The sequence below is a fragment of the Panthera uncia genome, chromosome F1, assembly GCF_023721935.1.
Source record: "Panthera uncia isolate 11264 chromosome F1, Puncia_PCG_1.0, whole genome shotgun sequence".
Taxonomy (NCBI): Eukaryota; Metazoa; Chordata; class Mammalia; order Carnivora; family Felidae; genus Panthera; species Panthera uncia.
Window position 1 is genome coordinate 20522527 of NC_064813.1, and position 20426 is coordinate 20542952.

General features: G+C 41.1%; 1 protein-coding gene across 2 annotated transcripts in view; it reads left to right on the forward strand.

Annotated features, from left to right (window-relative positions):
• The first annotated feature begins 9660 nt into the window (after positions 1-9660).
• The window catches only part of TDRD5 (tudor domain containing 5), a 95746-nt gene continuing 84980 nt past the window's right edge, over positions 9661-20426 (forward strand). For both annotated transcript variants that reach the window (XM_049634053.1, XM_049634054.1), the window contains exons 1-4: positions 9661-9753; positions 10422-10659; positions 11368-11775; positions 13788-13984. In XM_049634053.1, the coding sequence (XP_049490010.1) occupies positions 10428-10659; positions 11368-11775; positions 13788-13984 (837 nt within the window). In that variant the 5' untranslated portion in view covers positions 9661-9753; positions 10422-10427. The remainder of the gene's footprint in view (positions 9754-10421; positions 10660-11367; positions 11776-13787; positions 13985-20426) is intronic.

The following is a 20426-nucleotide window of genomic DNA, read 5'->3' on the forward strand; positions in this document are numbered from 1 at the left end:
CGTCCCCTTACCCCCTGGAGGCTGCCGCAGGGCGCCTTTCCCCTCTCGCCCTCATTTATTTTATATCCTGGCCCTGCTCTTGCAAGTGCTTTCAAAGTGGAATTAGTGTCGTCGGACTACTTTTGGGAGGATCCACATTTCAAAAGGTGGGGGGATTAGGGAAACTCTTTTAGGCCTCTCTCTCTCTCTCTCTCTCTCTTTCTTATTTACATTTATATTTCTTTTTTTTATTAACTTATTATTGTGTTTACTAATGCTTAAGCCTGTTGATGATGTAATGCTTCTTGAAGAATCATAGAGGGGAAGGGATCTGATTTTTTTTTTTAAGGATGCTTTTGTCCTTTGCTAGGCTCCATTCCCATGTTTCCTTGATGAAGGCAGGACTGTCACTTTTTCAGGTTCCTGGCCATGCTCCATCCAGCAACAAACTGGGGGAGCTGCCCCACTCACTTCTGAGGAACTTGAAACATTGAATGAATTTATTTCTCTTTTACTATTAATCATTTCTCACTGAATGGGTAACGCTTCAAACTCAAGATTGAGGATTCTGCTCCAATACCGCAGATCACGATGGCAGAAATGTTTTTTATTTTCCAATAGTTACTGAGTTCACACAGGTTTTCCTGTCAAAAACCTTATTAAAGAATGTGGACCCGAAGTAACTCCCATGGCTCTGGAAAAACCACTCCAGTACTTTCTTCCATATATTCTAAATTAGGTCACTGGGAATAAAATAAAGGATTAGTAATAAAGTAACTTAAATAGATTTGGCTTTTACTCTCTAAACCTGATTCTTGCATGGTAGTAATGTAAGAGAGGCAAATGTTTCTTTCGAGTGCCTGCCTCAACTTATAGTTCCTGCCTAGAGCAGGACACTGAGAAAAATTCTGAAGCTTCATTTGGTCCATAGAGGGAAAAGTATCATGATTACCTAATATTCACTCAAATTAATAGTTACTATTAAACACAGTTTATCATCCTGTAAATATTTTCCTGTTCAGAAAAGCCTGAAACCGATGATAGTATTTGTTTTTCTTCTCAGCCTTTGATTCTGTTACAAATTAATTGGACCTGGGGTCCTAGCTATAGATTCTTAAAATAAACTTGGCCCTCAATTTTTACTCCAGGAATTGGTAGGCTATCTGGCCAAATGATAATCTCAAAATCGCACCCTGTCTGCCAAGAAGATAGAGGGATTTCTGGCCGGAGAAAAATTGATGAGAAAAGGCCCTACTTGGCATTGGAGCCCATGTAGGGTGCCTGTTGTCAGTCTCCTTTGCTGTAGGGACGATGGAGAAGTTACATGATCTGACTTCATTTTCAGTATCCACATATAACAGTAACACACGCACCTGCTTACAACACAAGGCTATTGAGATTATGGATGGCAATGACAATAGCTGAGAAAGAGCATCACGTTGCATGGTAGAAAGGTCAACCCAGCATCTCTGAAAGGTGTGGGGTGGGGGGGTTGGGGAGTGCTGAGGCAGCAGAATGCACCTCAGGCTGGCTGTACTTACAAGGATGTTGCTGTTTTCTTTCTAGATTCCTTTTTAATTGAAAGTATTGGTCATCCCTTTGTTGAAAGTATATGTGCACATTTTTGTACTCTTAATAGTTTACTCCTTGTTTGGATTTGTTATGAGACTGGCATCTGTGAGGGTTTACTAGGAAGGGAGGACCAATTACAGTTGTTGACTTTTGAGTTTGTTTCCAAGGTCAAAAGCCAAAGGTCTTGGACGATTTCAAGGCTTTCTAAATTATTATAGTTATTATTTAGTATTTTGAAATTGTATATCCATTTGCTAAGTGGAGTGAATATTGGTTTATATGAATTATTTAATAGAAAGCCTGGACTTCCTTGTCACTAGATAAAGTTGCAAATCTTATCATTTTAGAGCTGGAGGAGACTACAGGGACTTAAATTTGACTTTCTCAATTTGTAGATGGCAGAGAGGCCAACCGGGAGGGCATAGCAGAGGTCTAGAAAAGTGGTGCTGTTGAGAGCTGGACCTGGGCTGTGGCAGTGGGAATGGCCAGGAGGCAGAAGCTGCTTCTCAGGCGGAGAATCAACAGAATTTGGTGACCACCTGCATTAATGAGGGGGGCAGTGAGGAGATAGAAGACTTGGGAAGGGTGGGTATTTTAACCTTAATAGGCTGGGCAGTTGGTCACAACCTTAGACATCTCTGGCAGACCCACTTCCCCTAACTATACTGATCTGGAACATCTATGTTCCTTCCCACCTTCTTCGCTGGCGATGCACTTGTCCCCTTGTCAGGTCCAGTGGTGAGGTAAGACTGACCTGACTTTTCTCTCATTAATTCACTTCACAGATACTTAGCACCTGCTATGTGTTTGGCACTGCTCACCTCTGAGGACGTAGAGGTAAGATATGGCACATGCCCTCGAGGAACTTACAGTCTAACAGGGAGAAACTGATGTGTAAACAGGTGTAATAAAGTGTTATGATGGAAGGGTAGCCTGGGATAAGGCTGTTCCTTTTATTTTATTTTATTTTTTATTTTTTTAAAGGTTTTTTCAGGGGGTTATTTATTTATTTTGAGAGAGAGAGGGAGAGAGGGCACACGCAAGGGAGGGGCGGAGAGAAGGAGGGACAGAATCCCAAGCAGACTCCGTGCCATCAGCGCAGAGCCTGATGTGGGACTTGAACTCACGAACCGTGAGATCATGTCCTGGGCCGCGATCAGGAGTCGGCCGCTTAAGCGGCTGAGCCACCCAGACGGCCCTCCTTTTATTTTTTTAATGTTTATTTATTTATTTTGTGTGTGTGTGTGAGAGAGAGAGAGAGAGAGAGAGTGGCAGAGAGAGAAGGAGAGAGAGAATTCCAAGCAGGCTTTGTACTGTTAGCGCAGAGCCTGATGGGGGCCCTGATCCCACAAACCCTGAGGTCATGACCTGAGCGGAAACCAAGAGGCAGACACTTAACCAACTGAGCCACTCAGGTGCCCCAAGACTTTTCCTTAATTGTAGGTAATCTTCCATCCCAAATCTGGAGGTATTCCTGATTGCCAAGGGGGAGGGAAGACTGAGAACCACTAAAAGAGAACATAGCACTCGGAAAAGGGATTATGGACAGCTTTGGCTCCATTATACTTCAATTTAGAATTTGTTCCCATTGCAGATGAAATTCCCTTAAATTTCTTATTTCTGCTGACTTGTGTGACCCTGAGGATGCTGTTTTGTATGTTACCTGTTTAAGTGTTGGGTTATGGAGGAGATGGAGGGGGAGGGAGAGGGAGGGGGAGGAAGAGTGAGAGAGAGATCTTGAGATCCTAGAGCAGTGCTTCTAATTTGCCCATTATTGCAAACAAAATTTGAATAGCATACTGGGGCAAACAAAAGGATTTGAGATTATCTATAAAGGGCACAGCAATAAAATTATATCTTTGAGGGGAGCTGGGTGGTGTAGTGGGTTAAGTGTCCAACTTTGGCTCAGATCATGATCTTGTGGTGAGTTTGAGCCTCATGTCCAACTCTTGTGCTGACAGCTTGGAGCCTGGAGCCTGCTCTGGATTCTGTGTCTCCCTATGTTTCTGACCCTCCCCCGCTCATGCTCTGTCTCTGTCTCTCTCTCAAAAAATAAACACTTAAAAATTTTTTAGAAAAATATATCTTTGATATATGATCATGGTAAAAAGAAAATGGAAAAGTATTAGGGATTCAATATCAGAAGGTTTGTGTACTAATAAAATATTTTTTTAATTACTTTGAAAAAATGTTTATTTCTTTATGTTTGAGAGAAAAAGAGTGAGAGCATGAGCAGTGGAGGGCAGAGAGGAAGAAAGATAGAGAATCCCAAGCAGGCTCTGCACTGCCAGCACAGAGCACAACATGGGGCTTGAGATCTCACTCATAAACTGTGAGATCATGACCTGAGCTGAAATCAAGAGTCAGATGGTTAACTGACTGAGACACCCAGGCATCCCCTAATAAAATATTTTCAATTTTAAAATACAATCTTGAAATGCATAAAGGGAGTAAAGAGATACAAACTTCCAGTTATAAATAAATAATGGAGATATGTAGTGGCATGGTGACTGTAGTTAATAGTACTGTATTTCATAAGAGAGTAGATCTTACAAGTCCTCATTACAAGAAAAAAATTTTTTCTAAACTGTGTACGGGCATGGATGTTAACTATTGTGGTGCTCATTTGCAATATATACAAGTATCAAATAATGTACACCTGAAACCAACATGTTACATGCCAATTAATTATATAAAAAAATTAAAGTTCACTTTAAATGAGGAAAAGAAGAATCGTGAGCTTGCTTCCACAAATATATTGTTTGAAGTTGTTACATAAAATTTCTAATCAAATCTTTTTAATAATAAACTTTAAAAATTTTTGTCACCATTGATGAGAAATGTGTTCACACAATTTTAAAAGTTATTTTCCAGCTTTAGTGAGCTATAATTGACAAAAATTATTTTTAAGGTGTCTAACACGATAATTTGATATACATCGTAAAGTGATTAAAAGAGTTTTTAAAACTGGAATGTGTGGGTGGCTCAGTTAAGCACCGAACTCTTGATTTTGGCTCAGGTCATGATCTCACGGTTAGTGGAATCGAGCCCTGCGTTGGGCTCTGCACCGACGGTGCGGAGCCTGCTTGGGATTTTCTCTCACACAAAATAAAAGAACGTTGAGAAAAAAAAGCTGAAAACTATTTTTACAACCACTTAAAAATTTAGGTTAACAGTTGAAGAGTCGAGTAGCTTTCATCAACAAATGTAATTTTGATATTCCTTGTGATGATGCAAATGGATTTAAAATCCAATCAACCTTTTTCCTAAGGACTATTTCAGAATCACGATGAAACCTTAAGGACCAGGTGCCTTACTAAGAGCGCTCAAAGCACAGCTAGAGCGGAAGCCCAGCAAGAGCCACGCCCCTCCACCGTCGCGGGCTTAGCTTCGCGCTGCGCTGCGCAGGCTCTCTGCGTTCAGGTCGGGAACTTCATCCGCGCAGCCGCAGGGGTGGCCCTGAAGCAGAAGTAGAACCTTTAGCGCCTAGCTTCTTGAGCCTGTTGGTGAGTGTTGAACGGCCCTTGCCTTCCTACCTGGGTCCCTGTGGGTACTGCGTCTGACCCCACTTGCTTGCCTCTGAAAAGTCTGGGTGGAGGCTACTTTGGGCTGGAGGGCTTCCAGCACCTGCTTGCCCCCACCCCTGAAGTCGCCCCAGTGGGCTGAGAAAAATCAGCATTAGACTCCACGCCTGTAATGTATTCATGACGCGTGCGGTGGGAAACTGCTCTGGAGTGGTGGTTCTCACTTTGCATGCCTCAGAATCACCTGGAGGGCTTATTAAAACACTCTGCTGGACCCTCTACCCCTCCCCCGCTGCCGTTTCTGATTCAGCAGGTCTGGGGTGGGGTCTGATAATTGGCGTTGCTAACAAGTTTCCAGGTGATGCAGCGGCTCTGGAACCACACGTTGTAAAACCACTATCGTAGAGGCCAAACAAAACAGTTTTCTAAATACTTCATTTAAAGCAGTCCCTTCTCACTCCCTTAAGCAATTATTACTCGACATTATATATTTATCTGCCTTTTGCTTGTCCTTGTTAAGGTCCGGGAGAACAGGCACTTTGTTTTGCTGTTTTAGTCCCATCTTCTAGAATGCTGCCTGGAACGTAATAGGAGCTAAAAAGATATTTGTTGCTTAAATGAACAAAGGCAGCCCCCAAAGCTGAAACCATGAGAAAGAAAAAGGTCACTCAGGAAGAGGGAAGAGTAAAAAGGAGAAGGGCCAAGGACACACCCTGGAGTACGTGGGCATTTGATATCAGAAATAAATAGAGCAGAAAGCTAGGATCCAAGGCTGGTGCAGCATAGAAACCCACCAAGGAGAGATTTTTAGAAAAGGAGGGGACACCAAAAGTAAACATCAGAGATTATCAAAGATGAAAAGATTGAAAATTCCTTAAGAGTTGTCAATTACAAGATTTGTCATTGGTGATTTTGCTAAAAGTAGCTTAAGAAAGCTATTTAGAGTAGCAGGCTCCTTGCTTTGGGTTGAGTAGTGCATGGTGGATGAAAAAGTGGGAAAAAAATGAGCGTGGACTGTTTATTCAAGGACTTGGCCACGCAGGAATGGCTACAGAGGTACATAGGTCAAAAGTGTATTTTTACGTTTCCCACTCCCTGTGTCTGTGTTGTGTAAGATTAAAAGGATTAGCGCAAAATTTTGTTATAGGAAAGGAGTGTAAAGAGATGTTGATTATACAGGACTGTGTAATAATAGCCAAAGGTCATGGAGCTAGAGGAGTTGGGGAGATAGACACAAGAGTAGGATGGATGGGTGAGATAGATGGTCCCTCACCTGCCGAGACCACAAGGAAAGCTGAGAGCAGGGCTAGTTGAGTTGTTTCTGAGTTGGAAGCTCGGAAGGTTCATGCATGAGAGCCTCCACTTTCTCTGGGAGTCCAAGCAAAGTCAATTTCTAGTGGTGAGGCAGGAGTGGGTAAAAAGTGTAGGAGGGATGGCAAAAGTTGGAGTAATTGCTTGTGGGAAGAAAAATTGAACAATACCATCAAATGGTCCCAAATTAGGCATAATGTTAAAAAACGTTGGGAGGCAGGAATGCTATATTGGTTCTGTCATGAACTTGAACTCACCCACTCTCTCTTCTGTTTATCTAAAGATCCTCTCATTCTTGTCATGAGGCATATTTAAAGCTTCAGAAGCTTGAACAAAACACAAAAACCTCTTTCCTGGCTGTTTTCTAAGGCAGAACTGCTGGTAGCAGCAGCTGCAATTGAAATACACTCCTAGATGCAAGCAGGGATGGGAGGAGACCAGCTGGAGACAGTTAATTACCAGAATTAACTGATCATCATAATAGGCAGCAGGGTGGAAAAACACATTGGTCTAACTCACAGAACTCTCTGGTTGTTGTTAATTAATGGTAGGATCCCAAGGAATGAACTCAAAAAACAGCGGAGTCTTTTTGATTTGTGTAACAACAAAAGCAAACAAGACCAACAAAACACTATTGTAGGTCCAGGGAACAGACGCATCTCATGAGTGAGAGACCTGGCTTTGTCACCCTGTTCCTCAAACTAAATCAGATGCTGGACCCAGAGTCTCTTGAATGCAATCTGACTATTCTCTTACAGAAAGATGCTGCCCTACCTAACATTGCAAACCTTCATCCTTTTTAGGATAACTGCTCTGAAGAAAAGGAAGCGCCTACGTTTTTCAGTGACTATCACTTCCTAATGCTAACTAACTCTAATTTCTGGGACCCCAAAAGTCACTGTTTGCCATTTACATTCTGAGTGTACAGGGGTTGGTGATAAATGAATTCTGGCCCACTGTCACCTTTGGATAGGGCTAGTGGGACTGTGAGTTTCTCTTGTGGTTATGTACCCTGCTTGCCAAGTGAAAAACTGGACTAGGAATCTCAGTAACAGACAGAATTCCTGCATTGGTGCATTCACTCATTGAGTAAGGGCTATTCTGGTAGAAAATGCCAAGCAGAGTGCCAGAAACATACATCAAAAGCCTACCTGGAGAACTGCAGAGGCAAGTGTTACCATCAAAGACATGGAAGATACCTGGTGTGATTGTTCCTACCTTATTTCCATTCACTTCCCAGGTGAGTCATCACAAAAGACTTTTGGGTCTTGGAGAATGACTGCATTATCATAAACCCAAGCACGTGAGGACTTTCAGTGGGGTCTCCTCACTGGAGTAATTCAAATAGCCCCTGACTCTTGGTTTTCAGTTATTGATCTGGGATTTAGCTCCAGAATAGCTTTCTAAAAGTCTCTTTTTTCTTACCTTTCTAGATTGAGCCGTAAGTTTTATGTTTTTCTTGCCTATCACTCTTTGGTGTACCTTTGTTCATGTCTGTATATCCGTTTCTTCACTTTAACGTGGGGATCATGATTGTACCTCAGAGTAACTGGGGAGAAAATTAGATATTCTACATAAAAGAGCATCTTGTAAATGCTCAATGTGTGGTAGCTGTTAGATAATTGGGGATGAGAATCTGGGATATTGTTTTTTCAATTCATTGTTCATTTTGCAGGAGTCATTCTCAAGTTAGATAAGCTTTCTGAATCTTACATGTCTGAAAATGTCTTTTCTTTTCCTGCACTTAATGCTGGTTTGGCTGGGTAAAGGATTTGTTTCAGCTTTGAAGATACTGCTCCACTGAGAAATCCGATAGCTATCTAATGTCCAGTGCTTATATAATCCCTTTATATAAAATCTCTTGGGTGCCTGGGTGGCTCACTTGGTTAAGCATCTGACTTTTGGTTTCAGCTAGGGTCATGATCCCACTGTTTGTGAGTTCGAGCCCCACATGGGGCTCTGTGCTGACGGTACAGAGCCTGCTTGGGATTCTCTCTCTCCCTCTCTCTGCCCCTCCCACACACACTCTCTCAAAAAACTTAAAGAAAAAACAAAACTCTTGATTCCCTTTCTCCTAGGCTTGGGATGGGATCTTCTCCTAGGATGGGATCTTTTTTTTCATTAGTTATTCTAAGGACTCACTCGGCCCTTTTAATCTGAAAATGTGTTTTTCTTCACATCTGGGATATTGTCCTTCTTTTTTAACTCCCAGACCTCACCACCATTCTTTCCGTTGCTTCTGTAACATTTGTCATTTGGATGTTGGAACATCTAGATTCACTTTTCACATATCATTTTCCTTTTTGTTAATTTGCTATTTAGCCTTGTCCATTCGACTATAAACCAGCCCATAAATCTTTTCTATTTTCTGTCAGGGATTCCTCAATATACCTGCCTCATTGATGGAACATTTTGTTCCTAGAGCTTTTTTGGATTTAACATGTCATGGAATTTTAGGTGGAAATTAAAGTAGATGTGTGTGCACAGCTTTCCTTCTTAATTCAGATTCCTTGGTTATGTTTTGGTTTGCCTTTTTACTTTTTTAGAGTGTACATCTTAAAGGTCTTTATACTGTGCCTCTGTTCTGCACCTCTTAAACTGTTTTCTAGTTCTCCAGGACCATACAAATCGGGCTCATTCCACCTATCCAGTAAATACATTCCCAGGTTGTTTACCCAAATATACATTCCCTTTTTTAGTTTGCCAGCTCGTTTTTCTCCAATGGCACCAGTAAGTTTCTTTTTCCAGGTCCCAGTCATTCGTCTCTTCCCGGAGCTTAAATTGCATGTAACTCTGCAGGGATTCAACACCTAGCGTCAGAAATGCCTGTAATTTCCCCCGACGATCAGACCTGGGTATCTTTTTTCCCCTTAAACAAGCTCCACCGGTGATTATGAGGCACACCCAAGTCAAGAACCTCGAGGCCCCCTTCACCTCCTCCTCCCACCTGCCTGTCCCAAAGGCGGGACGGCCCGCTGCCCTTGCCCCTGTCGGGCTGGGGATGTGGTCGGAGAGGTTCTCGAGCCGCGGCCCCACCTCGCGTCTCCCAGCCACGCTGGACGAGGTAGGCGCCGGCGATTTCCGTACCCCCCACCCCCCACCGAAGGAGCCAACGCCGCCCGAGAGCCTAGTGTGGCGGCCCGCGCCGGCCGGCCCCCAGCCTGGACCCCCGAGCGTCCCGCCCTGCCCAACCGTCCCACCCGCCGCGCGCCCTCGGGGCTGGAACGCCGCGCGGGTTGCACGCTTCCCGCCCTCCAGCACTGGTGCGCGGGCGCCTTGGCGCTGCTCCTCCAAGGCGGCTGGACGGGAGAGCGCCTTTGAGTCTCTGGGCCACGCAACGGCAGCGCCCGCACTGTGGGCGACACGGGTGAGGGGCGACACTCCACCCCCCTGCCTCCTGCCGGCCTCTCCCTACAACCCCCTCGATGCGTGGGCAGTCCCCAGGGATCGAGGGAAGGGAAGCTTCCCCTTCCGCCTGGGGGCAGGGAGGGACGTTGGGGTGGGCAGGGGACCCCGCTCCCGGGCACAGATGAGGTCGTTGACTTGGGTAAGAGGAAGCGGGCAGCCTCCCCGTCGGTCTGGGCCGGACCAGGTATGCCGGTGCGAGCGTCTTTACCGGGAGCCCTCTCCTGGCGCTGGGGAAGGCGGTATTGCGTTTGCCTCCTTCCCGAGCTTTTTCCCAGCGTCGAGGAGGGATCCTGTCTGAAGCGAAGTTTGCGGTGTAGAGACCCCAGACAAACCGTTATCGGGGCTTCAGCAAAGTCGAGCCAGGAACTTGGACTTCCCACACGTTAGCCAGGGGCAATGATGTCTCCAGACGCGTGCAGGTGAATCGACACAGGTTGAGAGAGCTTGAATTGTGTGAAACGCCGAGTTTCAGAGAATCCTCATGGTTTTGCTTCTGCTTTATCACCTTTAGAACTCTGGTGTCGATTGTTTATATTCCACTATTGATCCTTTTAAACTCTCCCCTCCCTCCGTCTTGGGTTTGTCTGCTCTTCCTAATGAACCACGTTTCTATCTTAAATCCGGTAGGGTGCCATGTCTGAACAAGAGCGTATCCAGGAATGCCTGAGGAAAGAAATAAGGTCACTTCTCATCTCCACCAAAGATGGTTTGACCCCACAGCAGTTGGAAAAGGAGTACCTTTTGATGGTTGGCAGCCATTTACCACTCCGGGTTCTTGGATATCGGTCCACTATGGAGCTGGTGTTGGACATGCCTGATGTTGTCACTGTCTGCCCTTGTGGGGATGGTACTGTAATACTGAAAGGTAAGCTTAGAATTTGAAGATCTATAAGTAACACGTAATTAGCAAAGAATTTTTCTGGTAAATAGGCAATGGGGAGTACGCCAGGTGATGTATGGAATTATTGAATGTGGTACACCTGAAACTAATATAACACTGTATGTTAACTGGAATTAAAAATATAAAAGAAAAAAGAATTGTTATAGCGATTATCCTGCACCCCAGGCAGGGGATTTTAATTTTTTGAGGGAGAGAGGGTTCATGGTTACCTTTGAAGTTGTGGGCAGAGTTAAAGCTTTAGCAAAATCAAGAATTTATTTCTCCAGAAAAATGTGCATTCACAGGAACTACATTTTGCATGTGATTTCAAATTATTGCACCTTAAATTGGAAGAAGCATAACAATGGGACTTTAACCATGAATTCATGTTTTAAATTTCGTGACGCACAGAAAAAAACATTGCAGGAAAGTTTGTTCATCTTGAGAGTTTCAGATATTTCAGGAGTCAGAAGTAATGTTAAATATTGGGCTTGATCTTTCTGTCTTCATCTTCTGATAGAGGAGCTAACAAGTGGTTGTCTAAAAGAAATGGAGGAACCAAGGGTTCATGTTTATCATGTTACCTAGATACACAGCTCCTTGGAGAATTAAAATTGTATAACCACAGATGTAAGGGTAAAGAAAGGAGCAAGTTTTCATCTAACTGTGATTTCTTTTTTCACACCTCCTTAGCCATTCCAGATGAATCCACCAAAGGAATAGCAAGTTTAGTTGCAAAACAGAGGAGCAGCCATAAGGTTCGAAATTCCATGCCAAGGGGAAGGGCCAGTGTTTGCTCTGGGCCGAGCTCCCGTCGGCGAGTACCTTACCGGGGAAGGGTGCCTCCCATTCTTCCAGCTGTTGTGAAGAGTGAGTTGAAAGACCTGTTGGCGTTATCTCCCGTTCTCCTTTCTGATTTTGAAAAGGCATTTTCCAGGCGATTTGGACGTTCATTCCAGTATGTACAGTATGGATTCCTCTCTATGTTCGAAGTACTTAATGCTGCTTCAGATGTCATTTCAGTAGAGCAGACCAGAGCAGGTTCTTTGTTGATGCTAAGGAAGAGCGTAACAGAGGAAAAGCAGAGAGGATGGCCAGCAGGTAAGCATGTTAGCATTAGTACTTAGTAACTTAGTAATTGTGGGTTAGCAAATTTTGGAGCAGTCATGGTAGATAGAGAGGTAGGTAATGCCTAAGCTCCCAGAGTTTGTCAAAGTTGCATCTTGGCTCTGCCACTTGCTGGTTGAGTGATCTCACTCCAGTTACTTAAAACATCTGAGCCTTAGTTTCCTCATCTCTAGAATAGGAATAATCATACTTGCCTCTTGGAGTAGTGCTGAGGATGAAACGAGATGAGGTCTGAAAAGTGCCTGGCATTTATAAGGGTGTAATAAGTGGTAGCTATTATAAAAATACAAGATCTGCTTTCTCTGGAACACTAAGTGAACATTAGTTGCGTGTGTTCATGTAAGGAAGATAGGGAAGATGAAAAGTTTAAAACTAATACTAGTTAGTAACATTTGCCATCTGAGTTTTGCTGGCACTGATGTTTGGTATCCTAGCAGGCGCTGCAATAATTTATGTAGTGTAATGATAACCACTTATATAGCGTTTTACCTTGGATTCTCCTAGCCACACCGTAGGGTAAATGACCCAGTCTTAGGGATAAGGAAAACAAAGCTCAGGATACGTAAATGACTTTTGCAAAGTTGCACGGCTAGAAAGGTGTTATAGCCAGGGTTAGAAACGCAGCTGTTAATACTGTTTAGCCAGTGCTGTTCTTACCCAGTCATTGTCCCTCTTGTTTTTGTTTTATGTTTATACACGCACACTACTATATACCTATATAGTAGTTGAGTTGACACACAGTGTTACATTAGTTTCAGGTGTGCAGCACAGTGATTTGACTGCCTTGTGCTGTGCTCCCCACAGTGTAGTTACCATGTGCCATACAATGTTGTTATAATACCATGGATTGTATGCTGTACCTTTCGTCCCCGAATCACTGTCCCTCTTAAAGTCTCAGAAGACCAATGTGATCATTTGTATAGTGCCTCACTAGACCCTTGACGATACAGAATCTATACACTGAGCCTATTTTGGGAATCTCTACGCCTATGTCAGTGATTTTTCTTTTTCTCTAAAATCTGTATTTAGATTAATATAGGTGAAACCATGAGAATGTCCCCAGTTTAGAAACCAATACTTAAACTGTGGTAGGAAATGTAATTTGATGTAGATATCCTAGGGGGTTTACGAGCTCTGGTCAGGGAAGACTATAGGGGCCAGTGTGTGTTTTGAATCTTACCCTCAACCATCAGCAATATCGGTATTCTTGAGTTACTTGAACTTGGGGAGACAAACCTATGCTATTAAAGTTGTAAGAGGTTGATAGTGTATAAAGCAGCTTGCCAACTTATTGAATGGGGGGAGTGATATTCCTTCCCAGTGATTGGATTGTTCATGTTTCTCACCTGTGATCCTTCTTCCTATCATCAGGGTATCTTGGAAACAATTTGTGTGTGTGTGTGTGGGGGGGGGGCTTGATCTTATGGTAAAGAAAGAGACCACAGTGAGGTCTAGTGATTGATCATTCATGTTGTACATCAGCATATATCTTGCCAGTGGTATTTTCCTCCCTATAAATCTTGAAGAAAAAAATCTGTACTCTAGAACAATATCCTTTATTCTATAGCTTTTTATCCCCCTTTCCTGCTCCCATACTACTAGGTGATTATTCAGTTTGAGAAGCATAGTTTTAAGCAGACTTCTTAGTTGGAGACTTTTTGGCCTCCTAAACGTTTTTCGGTTTTTACCTATTAAAATCTGCCTTTCTGTAATTATATTCAGGTGATCTTAAATGGAGTTTTTAGATAGCTCCAACCTTTTCAGTAACACATGTATGATCCCTTGGTTTTCTTTTATAGATGACTAATCTTTTCCATTGTATGTAAATTTTATTTGGCAATATGAAAATGTAAGCTTACTTTCCATAATTGTTATTTCTAAGTTGAGAACAGTTAGGTCACAGTAGCCTCTATATAGAATCACCAGAAAATAAAGTAGAAATTGTTAGTGACAACTTTTCTCCGCTCTTCTTTTATTCACAAAAGGAGGTAAAATGTTTACCCAGCCTTTTAGAATGAAACAACAAAGGTCCTACCCTACAGTCTCCCCAGTCACAAAGGCACGCTTTTCGCAACCCACTTCAAACTTGGAACCACCGAAGCAAATACTGAACGTGGAAAATACTTTTAAGTCAAATGTGGTAGAGACTTCAAGGCTGAATCACGCTGAAAAATTAAACCAGGTGAGATATAGGAGTTTGGAGGTATAAACCAAAAATGTGTTTAAATTCAGTGGTTAATACTTAGACGGAGAAGCTTAATTTCAGATTTAACTTGAGCATTTTCTATGGTTGTGTGGATTATTAGCTAGTAAGAGGTGGCAGTGAGAAAAGAATAAAATTGTATCAACTCCCATGGTTTCTGTTACAGGCTTCCCCCACTATTGGAAAGTAGGGTGTTCCTATGAAACCTTTTGAAAGTTGAAACCGTGTAAAGCAAAGAAACAATTGCCATTAATTTATATAGAAAAAATTTTGAGCCTTCTTAGACCCCAAAAATAACCTCTCTTAGGCTTTTCTGATACCTTATGATACATCTAGCCAATGGATTTTCTACCTTAGGACACATCTTGCTGATGGATGCACAAAATAAATGGGGGTAAAGCACAATTCAAAGCTATGGTGGTTTGATGCTGAATGTAGTTCTTGGGGAAGGAGGCTGGTGATGCCACTCTGGCTGCTCGGCGCGCGCTGCCCCTATAACCGCTCACTGCAAAACGATTGCTGGATGCTCTTTTTGCTTTTGGCCTTTATTGATAAAAGTGAAAATCCTCTTTCGATTTCTTTGGGTTAGCAAAAATGAGAACGGACCCTAGATTTTTCATAAAAGTGAAAGGGCATAGCATGAACTTTTGAAAAGTGAGGGACACCTGTACTTTGTGCAGCTGTCTCTAGTTCCAGCTTCTCACCAAAGTCCTAGAAGTATATTTGCAGCTTCCCTCATGAATATCTTTACCTGAATGGCTGGCCCTGAGCACTACAGTCCTGGTACTTTTCTGACTGTGTGTATGCTGAAGGAGTTTTGAACAAAAGCTACTAGAATATAACCAACAAAAACCCTGGTTAAATTCGCAAGATGACAACTTTCGTAGAGCTTAGAAGAAGCACATGGAAATTAAATTCAAGATATAAAAGTGCCTTACCTTTATAACTTAAAAAATACTAGCTTTAGTAGCAGAACTTACATATAGTTTATCCATTTAAAATGTACACTTTGAATTTTGACAAATGTACCTCACTGCATAATCATCAAAATCAAGAGGCCAAACATTTCCATCATTCTCAAAAATTTCCATTATGCTGCTTTGTAGTTGATCTCTTTCCCCAGCTGTAGACACTACATAAATATTGCTTTCTGTAAGTTTGACTTTTCAAGAATTTCATATAAATGGAATTAAATAACATCTAGCGTTTGTGTCTAGCTTCTTTAACTTACCATGGTGCTTTTGAGATTCATCAGTATCAGTAGTTTGTTACTTTTTCTTGTTGCGTACCATTCCACTATATTTATCTCAATTTGTTATCCATTCCCATCAGGTGACATCTGGGTTCTTTCCTGTGTGGGGTATTTATATAAATAAAGCTGCTATGAACATTTGCATACACTTTGATCGTGGACTTCTCTTGAGTGAATACCTAGGAGTAGGATTGTTGGGTCGTTCAGTAAGGGCATGTTTAACTTTATAAGAGATTGTCAGACTCTTCTAAAGTGGCTGTATGATTTCACATTACTGTAAACTACATATGAGAGTTCTAGCTGCATCTTTGTTAATGTTTGGTATTGTCCACTTAAAAAAATTACTATTCATGGGGCGCCTGGGTGGCTCAGTTGGTTAAGCATCCAAGTTTGGCTCGGGTCATGATCTCATGGTTCATGGATTTGAGCCACGCGTTGGTGTGGTGACACCTGTGCTGACAGCTCAGGGCCTGGAGCCTGCTTCCGATTCTGTGTCTCCCTCTCTCTGCCCATCCCCGACTCGTGCTCTGTCTCTCTTTGAAAAATGAATAAACATTAATTTTTTTTTTTAATTATGGGTGTGTAGTGGTATTTCATTATGGTGTTGAAATTTCTCTAATGATGAATAATGTTGGGCATCTTTTCATATGCATATTTTCCATTTGTAAATTTTCCTTAAGGTGTCTCCTTGCATCCTTTGCTTGTTCTTAAAAATTGACTTTTGTATTGAGTTGGAAGAATTATTTATATATGAATGGGTACAAGTCCTTTACCAGACATGTTTTGCAAATACTTTCTCCTGGTATATGCTTATCTCATTTCCTTAGTTCTGCCTTTTGTGAAGTAGAAGCCTTTAATTTTGATGAAATCTAATTTATTTATATTTTTCTTTTGATTCTTGCCTAACTAATCTTTGTTGAATCGAAAGTCACAAAAATGTTGTATGTTTTCTTCTAGAAGTTTTATGATTTTAGTTCTTAGGTCTATTACTGATTTCTTTTTTTTGTTTGTTTTTTTAATTTTTTTTTTTTTTCAACGTTTATTTATTCTTGGGACAGAGAGAGACAGAGCATGAACGCGGGAGGGACAGAGAGAGAGGGAGACACAGAATCGGAAACAGGCTCCAGGCTCTGAGCCATCAGCCCAGAGCCTGACGCGGGGCTCGAACTCACGGACCGTGAGATCGTGACCTGGCTAAAGTCGGACGCTTAACCTACTGCGCCACCCAGGCGCCCCGTTCTATTACTGATTTCAAGTTAATTCTTATATAAGGTACCAGTATGGACCAGAGTTTTTTGCAATGGATTGCTAATTCCTCTAGCACTATTTTTTTGAAAAATACTCTTTTCCTTGCTGAACTACCTTATTACTTTGGCACCTCTGTGAAATCTGTTGACCACTTGTATGTGTAGGTTCTGTTTTTAGGACTGTCCATTCTGATCCATTGATCTACAGGTTCTTTTGCCAGTACCCTTCTCTCTTAATATAGCTTTATAATATCTTTCTTTTTATTTTTTTTAATGTTTATTTATTTTTGAGAGAGAGAGAGACAGCAAGCGGGGGAAGAGTAGAGAGAGAGGGAAAAACAGAATCAGAAGCAGGTTCCAGGTTCCGAGCTGTCAGCACAGAGCCTGACACGAGGCTTGAACTCATGAACCACAAGATCATGACCTGAGCCCAAGTCCGTCGCTAACCCAGTGACTGAGCCACCCAGGTGCCCTTTAACATCTTGAAATTATGTAGTTAAGTCCTACAGCTTTATTCTTTTTCAAATTGCTTTGGCTACTCTAGGTTCTTTGCATTTTCATATAAACTTAATTTGATATAAATCAGCTTGTCAATTTCTACCAAAAATAAATATGCCTCTTGTGATTTTGATTAGAATGAAACAAGGGATCTAGAGGTAAGTTTGGGGATAAATGACATCCTGACAGTATTGAATCTGCTGATCCATGAGCATAGTATAATTTCTCCACTTCAGTCTTTAAATTTTTAGTACTCTTTTATAGTTTTAAGTACTCAAGGCCTACATATGTTTTGCTAAATTTTACCCCCCCCACCACCATTTTTCATACTTTGGATATTATAAAGGGTATTTTCAGTTTATTTTCTAGTTAATTGTTATTAGTACATAGAAATCAATTGGATTTTTGTATATTGACCTTGCATCTTGTGACCTTGAATCAGGGCACTTGATAAACTCAATACTGTAGTTGACAGGTATTTTCAGTTTATTTTCTAGTTAATTGTTATTAGTACATAGAAATCAATTGGATTTTTTTTTATATTTTGACCTTGCATCTTGTGACCTTGAATCAAGGTACTTGATAAACTCAATACTGTAGTTGATATCATTCTAGTAACTATTTCGTAGAGTTGGGATTTTCTGCATAGACCATCATACCATCTGGGAGTAGACCATTTTACTTCCTTTTCAATCTGTATGCTCCCCCCCCCCCTTTTTTTCCCCTTACATAAGCTGGGCTCTCTAGTATAATAATGCATAGAAATGGTGAGCATGGAAATTCTTGTCTTGTTCCTGACTATAGGCGAAAAACATTCAGTCTTTCATCATTAACTCTGGTGTTAACTCTAGCATTTTTATAAATGCTGTATACCAGGTTGAGAAAATTCCCTTCTGTTCCTAGATTCTGAGAATTTTTTCCATGAATGTGTGTTGAAATTTTCTCCATCCATTGAGAGGATTATAGGATGTGCTATTGTGATTTATTATATAAAAATTATATTCCTTTTCTCATTTCTAGCATAGAGCTCCTAAAACTCTTGGAATTTTTGAAGTGGTAAGAAATGTAAAGGTATCTTTTGTTGCTAATGAAGTGTCTTTAGAAAGGACCTAAAGATGGGGGCTGGTTGCCAGTTGGAGCAAACGATGTCATTAGAGGGTCTGAACTTTTAGTCCTACCCCAACCTCCTGAGAGAGGAAGGGGGCTACAGATAGAATCACTGGCCCCTAGTGAATGAATCAATCAGTTGTGCTGTTGTAGTAAAACCTCCATAAAACCCCAAAATACTGGATTTGGAGAGCTTCTAAGCTAGTGAACAGTAGAGTTTTGGGGGAGACTGGCATGCCTGGAGAAGGTATGGAGCTCTGTGCCTCTTCCCACTTATCTGGCTGTATGCATCTTCTCCATCTCACTATTTCTGAGTTCTATCTTTAAAAAAATTTTTAACTGATTTTTAAAAAAAATTTAAGATACAGTTGATATATTAGTTTCAGATGTACATGATGCTTTGATATGTGTATAATGTGAAATGATCACAGTATGTCTACTTAACATCCATCAGCACATATAGTTAGAAATTCTTTTTGTGATGTCTTAAGATTTACTGTCTTAGCAATTTTTTGTAGTAACATATAATACGTGTTATTATAATTGTATAATGTGTCATGTAGTCTTATTATATTTACTAATACATTATGAAATATAGTTACCATGCTGTATATTACATGCTGTACAGGACTTAATTATTTTATAACTGGAATTTTATACCTTTTGACCCTGTCCACCTATTCTACCCACTCCCAAATACCTGCTTCTGGCTATCATCCATCTGTTCTCTATATCTATGAACTCAAGTTTTTATTTTTATTTTGTTTTTTAGATTCTGCGTATAAGTGAGATCATACAGTTGTCTTTCTCTGACTTATTTTCCTTAGTGTGATGCCCTCAAGGTCCGTTCATGTTGTCACAAATGGTAGGATTTCCTTGCTTTTTTTTTTATGGCTTAATAATATTCCAGTGTGTGTGTGTGTGTGTGTGTGTGTGTGTGTGTGTGTGTGTATCATACCATCTTTGTCCATTCATCCGCTGATGAATGCTTAGGTTGTTTCCATGTCTTGGCTATTGTAAATAATGCTGCAATGAACATAGGGATTCAGATATTTTTTTGAGTGTTTTTATTTCCTTTGGATAAATAACCAGAATTGAAGTTGCTGGATCATGTGGTAGTATAGTTTTTTTGAGGAACCTCTGTAATGTTTTCCATAGTGGCTACACCAATTTACATTCCACCAACATGCCCCAGGGTTCCTTTTTCTCCATATCCTCACTAGCACTTACTGTTTCTTGTCCTTTTGATAATAGCCATTCTAACAGGTGTGAGGTGATACTTCATTGTGGTTTTGCTTTGCATTTTTATGATGATTAGTGATGTGGAGCACGTTGTCATGTACCTGTTTGTCCTCTGTATGTCTTCCTTGGAAAAATGTCTATTCAGATCCTCTGCCCATTTTAAAATTTGGTTGTTTTCTTGCTGTTGAGTTGTATAAGTTCTTTATGTATTTGGGATATTAACCCCTTATCAAATATTGGACTTAGAAATTTTTTCTCCTTTGAAGTAGGTTGCCTTTTGATTTTGTTGATGGTTTCCTTTGCTGTGTAGAAGCTTTTTTGATGTAGTCCCATTTGTTTATTTTTGCTTTTGGTACTTTTGGTGTCCAATCTAAAAAATCACTGCCAAGAATGGTATCAAGGAACTTACCATCTGTGGGTTTTGTTTTTTTTTAGGGTTTGTATGGTTTCACATCTTACATTCAATTTTAATCCATTTTGAGTTTTTGTGGGTGTAGCATTATATTGTTTCATAATAAACCAGTAATAAATCAGTAAGTAAAATGTTTATGAGTTCTGTGGCTGCTTTAGCAACTCGGTTGAACCCAAGGAGGGTGTCATGGAACTTCTGATTTATAGTAACTTGATCAGAAGCACAGATAATAACCTGGACTTGGAATTGTGGTGGGGGTGGGGCACAATCTTGTTGGACTTGGCCCTTAATTTATGGAAGCTGATGTAATTCCAGGTAGATAGACATGAATTGAAGTACAAGATACCCAGCTGATGTTGGAGAATTGCTTGAGTGTGGGATAAAATCCACATACATGTAATTCGAGTCAGAATTCTATAGTGCTTTTCTTTTCTAAAGAAAAATTATTATAATTATAAAAAAATTATAATCCAAGTAATACAGGCCTCTTAAAAGGAATTGGGAAGTTTTTCTTTTATTTATTTGGCGTTTTCTTATTTTTTATTTTTAATATGAAATTTATTGTCAGATTGGTTTCCATACAACACCCAGTGCTCATCCCAATGGGGGGGGTGCACCCCCCCCTCCCCCCCCCCCCCCCCCCCCCCCCCCCCCCCCCCCCCC